Source organism: Typopeltis vanoorti, chromosome 5 (genome assembly GCF_054136105.1).
Source record: "Typopeltis vanoorti isolate ZY-2024b chromosome 5, IOZ_Tvanoo_1.0, whole genome shotgun sequence".
Lineage (NCBI taxonomy): Eukaryota > Metazoa > Arthropoda > Arachnida > Uropygi > Thelyphonidae > Typopeltis > Typopeltis vanoorti.
The window spans coordinates 151,802,814-151,815,000 of NC_143553.1; the positions used below are offsets into that span (position 1 = coordinate 151,802,814).

Consider the following 12,187-nt stretch of genomic DNA (forward strand, 5'->3'; position numbering starts at 1 on the left):
TTCAATTTTCGAAAAGTTCGGTTTCTTTTTTTTGGACAGAGGGTGTACACCACACACACATATATATATATATATATATATGCGTGCGTGTGTGTGTGTGTGTGTGTGCAGAGGACATGAAGCACTGGATAAGCTCAAGACAGGAATTAGGATAGGTGATAGACTGATCAGTAATCTGAGGTATGCTGATGCTACTGTACTCCTCTGTAATTACAAGGAAGAACTAGGACAAATTCTTGATAAAGTAAACATGATCAGTAATAACAGAGGACTTCAACTCAATCCCAGCAAGACAAAGATTATGGTTCTCAAAGGAAATACAAACAGGGATGCTCTTGAGAAACAAGTGTACCTTAATGGAGAAAGAATTGAGGAAGTCAGCAATTTTGAGTACCTGGGATCCATTATTAATATGAAGAATTGCTGTTCAAAGGACAATTTCATATGGCTAAAACAACAGCCAGAGAGTTGTCTAAAATCTAGATCTCCATGGGAACAAAGTTGAGGATTTTGGATGCCGTTGTCTCACAGCCATAAGTTCCAACAGCAACTTATGGCTGTGAGACTTGGAACCAAAAGAAGTCAGATAAGAAAAGGATAGCTGCTTTTGAGATGTTGTAGAGATATGGTATATGATATCATCAGCCTTACAGAAGATTGCCGAGGATACCATATATACTGAAAGGCGTACAAATGAATGGGTGTTAGAAAAGATCTGTAGAACTTTAAGGCTCCTTAAGGATATTGACAGAAGAAAGTTGATATATTTTGAACATACTGAAAGGAAGCCTTCTCAGAACAGTAATAGAAGGTAATGGCAGTCTAAGTTCCTGGATAAAGGGGAAGGGGTAGACTGCCAATGAGATGGATGGTGTGTGGAGTTACTGATCTTCAGAGTTGAAGCCTCCAGAAAAGCATACAACAGAACTGTGGCAAGGCCTGGTGTGGCACATTACCAAGTATTGGAGCAACCATACACCATCCATGGATGCCCAGTGAAATATACCTCAAAAAAGGCCGCAATAATAGAAATAAAACATGATTTATATTGATTAGATGGGTGTGAAAGTTTTTTTTTTTAATAAAAGTAAATGACCCCTGGTTTAGATATCTTTAATATAAAGAAAATAAATAATTTACCCTCTTTAAACAAAAAAAAAAATTCATGATTCAAGTTTCTAGAAGATATTTTTGTTAAGTATACTTCTATAGATCAATGACAGTGGGAGGTCCTCATTATGAAACAATACTTCAAACCATGACATTCATTTTATCAATCCCTTATGCACCACTCTTAGGCAAAGCATTCCACTTACCACTCTGAGCAAATATCTTCTCACTCTTTTCCCCCCATCTTCCAGGGTAGCCTCTTGCTCTCTCTTTCCACTTCCCTTTACAAATATTCTCTTCTACATTAATTGGATACAAATCCTTCACCAACTATGTCTCAATTATATGACTGATACTTATCCTATCTACCAGGTTTGCAGACTCTCTCAATCTGTTTTCATGCCTAAAATTCCAGACACGACTTACTCTTCTCTGTACTCTTTCCAGAATATCTTCATCTCTTCTAACACAAGGTAACCAAATCTGCACAATGTAGTAAATAAGAAACTATTCAAAGCCTTGTACAGTGAAACAATCTCCAACTACACCTATCAACTGCTGCAAGTTTTTCACTTGGTTTTAAATTAATTTAAAGATGCCAAGAAATTATATTCTTGTTTAATTGTTTATCCAAGCGTAAGCAAAGTTTGCAAGTGAAGTAGCCTAGTCATGAAGACACTTCATATGCAAACTTTGTTTGCATATGAAAAAAAAACTTGGATGTATAATTTCTCAGCATTAATTTCTATCAATGTCATTTTCCTGATTGCAATAACCCATTGTGTTGTTCTCACAATTCCATTAATGTAGCTCCTAAATTTCAGGTTCTTGTCTATGATTACCTTACCTCCTTCAGCCCTTTTATTTAACACATCCAACTAAACGTACGCAACATTAAAATGGCAGTCTACTAATATCTTTCTGGAGAAGCATAAGTTCTGTTTTACTCTTCATATTTCTTCCAACTTTGAGTCACTGTAGACAACTGTATATTTTCATTAAACTTCTATTATTTACCTTATGCTTAATGATGTTTGCCCTAAAACGCAATACTAATTATTCTCATTAAACTTCTATTATCATTTACCTTGTGCTTAATGATATTTGCTCTAAACACAATTCTATTGCAATACTAATTACAGTATTTAAGAAACTATATTTGAATGGATGTTTTGTTTATTAATTAATGAACACAACATCTTCAGTTATAAAAAAATAGTATTTAATAGCAAAAATATAACCCGAAATAACAATTCACATCTGTTCCCTAGAAATACAGGTTGTATAAAAAGAATAACTATATCAAAATGTATAGCAATGTATATAATAAACTACACAAGAGAGCAAAACAATATTAACAAAAAATGACTAATTCATATTTAAATCCATAGAGAAATTTCACCGAGACTGTTTATACACACACTAGAATTCTGCTTGCTCATAAAATTTAAATTATTGTGTGTGTGTGTGTGTGTATATATATATATAGTTAAAACTGACTTCTGAGAAGCAAATGCTATTTACATCAGTCTGCCTATAATTGTATGGAAGTTTTCAGCATCTTTACATAAAGTGAAACCTGCATTTCTTTCCATTTTAATCTATGCTTACATGGAATATATAAATAAAAGTAGCAAAATACAAAACAGAAAGAACTACATTATTGGAAATATCAAAAGTAGGGTAAGAACTCTTGAAGACCAAGATGAGAAAGCAATTTTTAACATGTTTTCATGTGTTAAGTGTTGTGGCCTGGTTAAGGTCTATCTATCTACTGTTAGATCTCTCCCAACTAACCTTTTCTTTGTGATTTACATTCCAATTCTTCCATCATCTCATTACACAAGATATCTATTTCTTTCTATGATTATATAGACATTGTTATTGCTGTTTTTATAATTTTTCCAACTATATATTAGTTTTTCAATCAAAGCAGGCATCTCCGTTCTCCTCAACCATTAGTGAGCAATCTCTGGTTAACATAAAAATTCTCAATCCAGTGTTTATGAATTAGAGATGGTTTGAAAACTGGAATTTTAATTCCTAGTTCTCTATTAAAATTTGTTACTTTATGGTTAGTATCTCTCTTTGCACATGTTAAACAGTATATTCAAAATATTGAAACTGTTAACTTATTCAGTTATTTGATTATTAATGCAAGTTTCATTTCTGATTGGTTCTTTTTAAAGATTTTTTTTTCTTCTCACAACTGAAATTTCCATGTTGTAATATTGTTTGGTTGTTATATTCAACCAAATGTCGTAAATCATCTCCTAATCCAGTAATAAAAATTTAGTACAGATCATCACTATAGGTGACTGAGTTTATATATAACAACAATGCACAAAAGCTGCAACTAACTTCTGTCTGCTTTCCTATCTGAAATATTTTTACTAGATACTGCTTTCTATTTTTTGCTATATAAATTATATGGTTTTATCAACTGGTTTGGTCTTTAAAAATATAAAAGCTAAATGAATTTCAATTCAATATTGTATACTTTATTTTTTATATACTCTTAATATTTTGAAGATGAAGTAACTGTGTAACTGTTTACATATGAACATTTAAAACCTAAAACTTCTGTTCTAGCTTTCACAAAATTCACATTTTTTTTAGGACTTCAGGATAAATTTCACATCCTGAATTATTCAGTAAATGAATGATTTCAACTATTACAAAAGCATTAACTTAGTTATTCAAAAATCTGTTTGCAAACTTTCTCCTTAATAAAAGCACTACTTGAATATTTCAAAAAAAAAATATTTTTTTGCCATTTATTTTTTTATGTGGTTCCCACCTACAGAAGATTTTATGTAATCCTAGAGTTATAAGAATTATTTTCTTAATGAGTCATACAGCATACACAAATCTCATATCTCCATGTGTCTTGTGAACCAAGACACATGGAGGTACGAGGAAACACTATTAAGCAAACAGTGTTTCCTCCAATTCACTCAGCAGAAACTGAGACATGTGGAAGTATGCACATGACTCATTCTTACCTTCATATTTTAAATGTTGTAGCCAATTCTTCTGCTTTCTCCCAGAATGATGCTCATGTTACACTGAGCAAAATATATAGGAGTATTTAATAAATCTAGTTTCTTCTACATATGTGAAACTGTCATTTAAAAGCAGTATTATGTCTACCATGCAGGTTTTCATTAAATGGCTGGTAACCAAACGTACAACTTTTTCAAGGCACTTCAGGCCTCCAATAAGTGGGATGGTGGGGGTCTCACACTGATAGTCTCTCAGATGATGTAATCCACCAAAGACATCACAAACATCAATGTCCACAATAAGATTTGAAAACACAGCATGTTGGTTGGATAGCAGATATACTAACCACTCAGCCAACCAGGCCATCAATGTTAATAGAATTTTTTAAATATTCTATTTTCAGAAGCTTTATTATTTTTAGTTATTAAATGCAACTTCTAAATCTTCAAATATAATTTTGTCGGTATTACATGTATAACTGTTAACTTATTCAATTGTTTTTATTATTATTTCATTCTTCGCCTCTTAATCTCTTAACCAAACTCATCTATATTTTGGCTGATGATGAGTAATATCTAATTCTGAAAGAAAACCATTTCATGATTCTTCCTTACTGCTTCTTTTTAGGCTATGGTTCTTTTCTCCTACTTTTATAATCTATGTATCAGTTTGTAATTTGGTTGACAAATTTTTTTTTTATAAATTTTTCTCTTGTCTAATCCAGATTCTTTGTTCATATCATCACTTCATACTGCTTTTCTGCTATTTCTTTTCTTCATATATAATTTTGTCAGTATTACATGTATAACTGTTAACTTATTCAATTATTTTTATTATTATTTCATTCTTTGCCTCTTAATCTCTCATCTATATTTTAGCTGATAATGAGTAATATCTAATTCCGAGAGAAAACCATTTCATGATTCTTCCTGGCAGTTTTTTTTCAAGATCAACAGTCTTACCTTTATTAATTTCATTATTCTTATCATTTACTGTTCTCTCAAATAACCATTTAATGGTGCATTTTTCAAGAGACCTATCTTAAATTTTTTTTCCTGTTCAGGTTTATGTCTTCCAATTTGGTGGGAGTCTAACTTACTTTTGCAACTAGAGTACAATGATCTGATTCCACATCTAAGCCATGTAAAAGTGACATCTCATATGAATTTTGGCAGTTTTTCATTTGTAAAATTTAATCAATTAAATCTATAAGCATTGTCTGACCCACCTACATTTATGACAGCTTTTTTGTATATAATATGAATTCATTATTTTCATTTTCTTAAACAATGCAAATTCATTTAATTTCATAACATTGTTATTGCTGATATTTTCTTCATAAATACCAACATATTTATGTATTTTGATGTCTCCTATTCTCCATTCAAATTGCTCAATCAAAAAAATCTGTTTTATCTGCTTTCTTCGTCTTCTTAACTGCAAAACTATTGCACTCTGCAATTTAAAACATTATTATATGTGCTACCTCCAGTCAAGACAAGTAGATATCTCTACTTAGACGCCTGAGGAAAAAATGGATATATAACTTGCCAATATCATATAAAACTAAATTTAAATAGAACTGAACACATCCTTAAAGGAAAAGATCATGAGATTTCTATGGATAAGTGGTTTCTTCAGGGAGGAAAACCTAGTCAAATCCTATCTATGTTGGGAGAAACTTTGCTAAGACTTTTTTAGGTTTTTATCTGGTCCTTAGACAGAGACAGGTTTTCTACCTATATACGATCTACATACTTAATAAATAATAATAAATTTAGTTTAATCCTTTATCCAAGTGAAGGCAAACAAAGTTTGCACCTGAAGTATCTTCAGGACTGAGGCAACTCTTAGTAAAAGTGGACCAAGCTCCCATCACTCCTTGTATCTCCCATAATGCAAAGCATATCTCCTTGCACACATGTATAATGCTATGCATTAATAGCAGTATACATGGCTATGCATTTTGACATTTTTAAAGAGGTCTTTGTCAGTGGGAGCCAGACCCAGAAGTGGTGATACTAAGGCAGAAGCAATGGAGAGGTCATATTTACCTATAATCCTTCAGTCCTGAAGATGCTTCAGGTGCAAACTTTGTGTTGCCTACACTTAGATAAAGGATTAAACTAAATTTATTATACTCGAACCAAGTGAAACTTCCAATACTTAATAAATATATATGCTACTCACAGCTTCAGATACTAAAGTAAACAGTAAGTGGAAAGTGACTTAAGAGGAGAAAAAAAAAATCACAAGTTCTTAGTATTCTTAATACAGCAATATGCCTTCCTCTTGCTATATTTTTTCTCTATAATGACTTAACAATATAGATACACATAAACACACATTATAAATATATATATATATATTAAGGATACCAAGTAATTTTATAAACTTGTTTTTTTTTACTCCTTCTTCCAAGTAAGCAAAACAGTTACGTTTGCACCTGAATGTAGTTCAAGTCTAAAGGTAGTGCAACACCAGGGCAACTCGTTGTAAAGGTGGATAAAGATCTGATCACTATTCTTAGTATTTCCCATAATGTAAAACACATCTCACTAAGAGATGTATACTGTTATACATTATGGGTGGGGAGTCACTACCCAGACTGGTTTCAACCTTTTTTGAGGTCTCCTCAGTGAGTAGCTAGATCATGAAATACCAAGGTTTTTAGTAATACAGAGCCTTATCAACTTTACCTATACAAGTTGCTACAAGGTGCTTTTACTTTGAATAAGAAACTCTGGATGAGAAAAAGATGTGAAAAGTTTACCTTGGGGATAATATATATTAAGGATGCCAAGTAATTTTATAAACTTGGTTTTTTTACTCCTTCTCCCAAGTAAGCAAAACAGTTAAGTTTGTGCCTGAACGTAGTTCAAGTCTAAAGGTAGTGCAACACCAGGGCAACTCGTTGTAAAGGTGGGTTTACAAAATAGGGTAAAAATAGGCATAAAAAAAACCAAGTTTATAAAATTACTTGGTATCCTTAATATATATTATCCCCAAGGTAAAAAACTTTTCTCACACACACACACACATATATAAATACAAAAATGAAAGTGATGTTTATTTTATCAATGAGCAGTCATCATTAACTATAGTAAAATTCATGAAGACCAAAGGAATAGCTGAAGCTCTAGTCTAAATTTTTCCTTAACATAACACTGATGTTGCAGCTTTAGCCAGGACATTTTTTTTTTTTTTGTAGTTTATTATGATGAGGAATTTTACAACCATGTTTGCTATAGTGAGAGCTGACTGTATGTACACCATATCACTTATTACATCACATGTAAAAATTACTTTCTATTGTTTTTCTTTAATAAATTTATCATTGCAATGGAATTATATAATTTCACTGAAACATAAAGAATGTACAATGAAGTGTGTATATATTATAACAGTTTCTGTTTAACATCAAGTCCACTCTCTGGAAGACTTCTGAGAACCTACTCCTTCAGGAACCAGTTTCTAAACCTGGAGGAAGCATAATGGATTAATATCCATTTTTTCTTAAACCCGACTTAATATTCAGAGATCAGCAACATTTTCATCAGCTGACTACTATTTTGATAAGCAACTGGAGTCCTAAAGGCAAAAATGATTCCACAGTGCATAAATGCACAAAATTGACCAACATGATATGTTAAATATGAATACTTCATATTTAATCTTCCACAAAAATTTTAACAGCATTGTAATTTTCTTAAATTTTATAAATTAATTCATGAAAGAAATGCATAAAATTAACAAACTTTCATAATATGAAGCACTGCATATTTTTTCTTCTTCTTTCTCTCGTACAAAACAGAAGAACTTTTCGTGAATTTTCACAATTGGTGAAAATGTGTGTGTACACACACACACACACAACATACATATTTGTCATCATCATCAATTTCCTGATATGTACCCTGAAAGGGAGTTCAGGTTACTGTGACATAACTACATGATTACACAAACACATATGATGGTACAACATATATATGTATGTTCGCTAGTACTACAATTATTCAAAATGAATACCATGTATTTCAAACCTATTTAAGAATAATAATAATAACAATCCTCTATCAGCATCTGTAAACAGTTTACATTTTGATAAATAAAAATCTGATTTATTTTTGAATGCTCACACCATCTTTTCTTAACTGGCGATACAGCGAAATATATTTTGCTGCACTTCTAGTCTGCGGCAAAATAAAATCCTTACAAAACTGAATTTTGCTTACAAGGGATGGCTTCAGTTGAGAAAGTTGAAGTGTTCTCAAAAATGAGAGCACAAATGTGTAACAGTTATTATTTTCTTCATTGTAGCTGTTGAAAAACAAGAAAAAAATATGATTTTAATTGAGATATGAAAAAAAAAATTAAATATTTTATAGATAAAATGTTAGGTCTCATTAACAAAGTTCCATTTCTTAATACCAGTTTTCTAACAATGAAATATTTATAAAAGAAATCTTAATATGTAAAACATGCAAACCAAACACAAATAAATGGAATGCTGGAATTTCAGTATATTTGGTCCATTTAATTTATACATAGTTACTAATTTATTTAATAAATATTAAAAAAAAGTGCAACATAATGTAAAGGCTAATGAGCTACTGGAAACAAAGTTGAGTTTTTATTACAGTAATTCTAACCCTCCCAAAAAATCTTGCTTTTACTTTTGAATTCTCCCCCTCTAGTAATGTTTCTAAAATATGAACTTGTGATATATGTTCACATTTATTACCATAGTTGTTTCTTAGTTCCTGGAGGTGAGTCGAAAAAAGACAGATCTATCAGTGATGTTTATTTTCCTTACACTTTTTCATCAGAAAGAAATGTCTTCCAATTCCACTTTCCTCTTAAGTTGTTAGAGTTGATGGCTTATCACAGCTAAGTGATTTGGCTTCCGGTTTATCATCATCACACTCTTCAAGAAAGTAAGCTTATTATGGCCTGTTCTGGCCTCAGAAGCCATTGGTAAGTATCTTCGAAGGATAACCTGGTCTTCCTGATAGTTTATAATGGAGGACTTGTGGTCTTTCTCATTCATTCAGCATGTTCCATCTGATTGCATTTCTATTTCTTTATTTTCTCTGTTTCTGGGTTTAATTTTTTCATTATTTCTTAAAATGTACTATGCTGATTTCCTCATAAATTTTGTGTTGGCTGCTATTAATCTTTGCTTATCTTTTCATTTTATTGTTCAAATTTCACTCCCATATAGCATTGTAGGCAAAGCTAGTGTACTATAATCCTTTAGTCAAGTCTAGTTTTGTACCAGGTTAGGTTTAAGTATAGAATTCATATAACCTATTTTTAGGTATTTCATAATTTTTCATGTTTATGTCAAGTTTATCTTCATATGAAATCATGCATCCTAAATATGCAAAAGAATTTACTTTCTCAAAAATCTTGTTTGTTTGTTGTTGTTTTTATTGACTATCAGATGATAGTCAGGAAGTCAACAACAACAACTACATTAGATAATGTAATTGTTGTTGTTGACTTTTTTTACTATTTTACTACTAATTGGATCGACCTTTAAAAGCCACTGTTTTTAATTTGATTATTCCAAAATCTTCAATTATTTCTTTTAGACTGAGAACAGCTTTCTGAAGATTATCTTCAGAGTATGTAATTACCACCTGCCCATCAGCAAAAGGGGGTGTGTTTAAATTTACATTAGATGACAGTTTAATACTTGATAGTTTTTCTATTACATTATATTATTTCATTTAAATAAAGAATAACTAGAGTTGTAGATGGGGATCCCTCAGTTTATTTCTCTCCAAGGTGCTAGTTAAGATTCAATCGTTTCTGTATTTCATTATTTTCATATATGTATAATAGTCCTTAGAATGTTTTTTGGTATTCTTCTTTCTTTTAAAATAGAATGTTTCTTTTTTACCTTATGGAGTGTTCTTTTCAAAATCAACATATGTGATGTGCACTTTTAGATGATGCTCTCTTTTTTATTCTATCATTAATTTTAGACAGAAAACTGGATATGTACATGTCCTTTTCTAAAACCAGGCTGGTTTGCCTATTTTGAGAAATTAAAAACTGAGTTCCCAAGAGGAAAAATCCTATCACTTCCATATGAGACCAGAGCCTCCACAACTTGGTCAGTATTCACAAAGTTCTCTACCAGAACAACCCCAGTTCAAATGCCATCCAGGATGAAGAACCTTTAAAAGGGCTTTTCAACTGACAGTGTCTCAATGGCAAGGTTTTCCTTCCACAAAATAGGCAATCCAACCAGAAGAACACAGGCAATTAACAGACAAAATACACTAGTCTCGTAACCTTAGATAGCTTCAGTTGTAATTTCAAACAACCATATAAACTCACCATCAGGTGAAATGCCATTATAAAGGTGGCATTTCACCTATGTGATTTCAAATTTCACAACAGCATGGATGCTTGTGAATATCTTCAGGTGATTAGATGATTTTCATTGCCCAACACGATACCATCACCTTGCTTACTGGAAGCCTAAAGTGGTCTTAATCATAAAATATATTATGTTTGGTCTGTGGAGCATGGTTTCTGGATTAGCTAATCCTTAGTCCACCCACAATACTAAGTACGTAATAGGTTTACAACTTTTTTTTTCATAAGCAGGATTCACACTGAAAAAAACCTTCCTAAAGAATTCTGCTGTTATCAACCCAATTTTGGATCCCAGCCTTCTAATTCTAATACCAAACGAATATCTTTATTATAACTCCAGATACAGATGACTTGTAATTTAATAGCAATTTTGTCTTTGCAGCCCCTCTTTCATGCAAATTGGAATAGCAATTTTAAATTCCTCCACTCCTCTAGGAGCCTCACCACTGTAAAGTCTTGTTAAATAAGCATGTAAAGGGAGCTGTTAACTCTATGTCTCAGGAACACTTCCTTAAAACACACACATGAATATTTAATCATGTCATATCACTTTATTAATACTGGGTTTACTTAATGCCTTATATCTTGCTCACTGCTTATCTTTCATCCACCATTTTCTCCTCATTCAAGCACTGAATAATATCAATATTCATAAGTGAAATATCTGCATGAAGTGCTCACTGAATGTATCTTCTGCAGTAGTTACCTGTCACATCAACTAGTGTCATTCTCATTATTATTCTTTCAGTACTGGCTACATTTCAAAAGAACTCTGTGGGATTTTTCTTGAATTAATCGACTAAACACTTCTATCATTAAGCTTTCACTTTCCTTACCAACAGTGCTATGTTCCTAGCCTGTATTTTTATGCTCCTCATGTAACTGATCATTGCCTCCCATCTTATACTCTATTCTCCATCTTCCATTCATCAATTTGAAGAACACCTATGTAACAGCACATTCCATGTTATTCTCCAAGCTGTCCATAATTACCAGTTCTATAGTTCCAAAAAGATCCTGTCATCACAGAAGTTCTCATATGGCTGGCTAGTTACTAGCCTGGTGATCACATGGTTGTTATTGCCAAAATGGAGGCTGATTCAAGACATTCTTACTAATATCATCTGATGGCATGATCAAATCATGGCTCTCAATCCTCATGTGCATTCTGTTACCTAGATGTTCTTCAAATTCTCAAGTAATCCATTTTCCTTGCTCTTAGATATAACCTATTTCAGTTATATATATATTACCATAATTAAAACTGTTCCCAATCATGTTTTACTTCTACCAAAGATTATTTTCAGACAAATGAGCTATCAATGTAACAAATTCTTCCTCCTAACTTCTGATACTCCAGGAATTTGTGAACACAGAACAAATTTTTCTCTCACAGACATGTGATGGAACAATTTGCCTATTGAATTAGTGAGTGCATTTCACTGAGAATAAATTTAAGAGAAGGTATATCAGCTGATCCATAGCCTCCTTAAACAAGTTCTTGAATCCCTGAAGGTCTTGGATAATAAGAATAAATTGATAATAATATTTTACAGATCAAGTGTTGATCAATTTTATTAACTTAACCAACTAGTTTCGCCACACTTTAACTGTTGGTATCTTCAGGGCACTTACATATAGGCTGAAACAATGTCACAATTATGTCTAACTATAAAAC

At 31.9% G+C, this 12,187-nt stretch overlaps 1 protein-coding gene across 1 annotated transcript in view; it reads right to left on the minus strand.

The window, feature by feature from the left end:
- Window positions 1-2,310: 2,310 nt before the first annotated feature.
- The window catches only part of LOC150106944 (MKRN2 opposite strand protein-like), a 90,146-nt gene continuing 80,269 nt past the window's right edge, over window positions 2,311-12,187 (minus strand). The window contains exon 4 of the mRNA XM_090393386.1: window positions 2,311-8,436. Within this exon, the coding sequence (XP_090249512.1) occupies window positions 8,238-8,436 (199 nt within the window). The 3' untranslated portion in view covers window positions 2,311-8,237. The remainder of the gene's footprint in view (window positions 8,437-12,187) is intronic.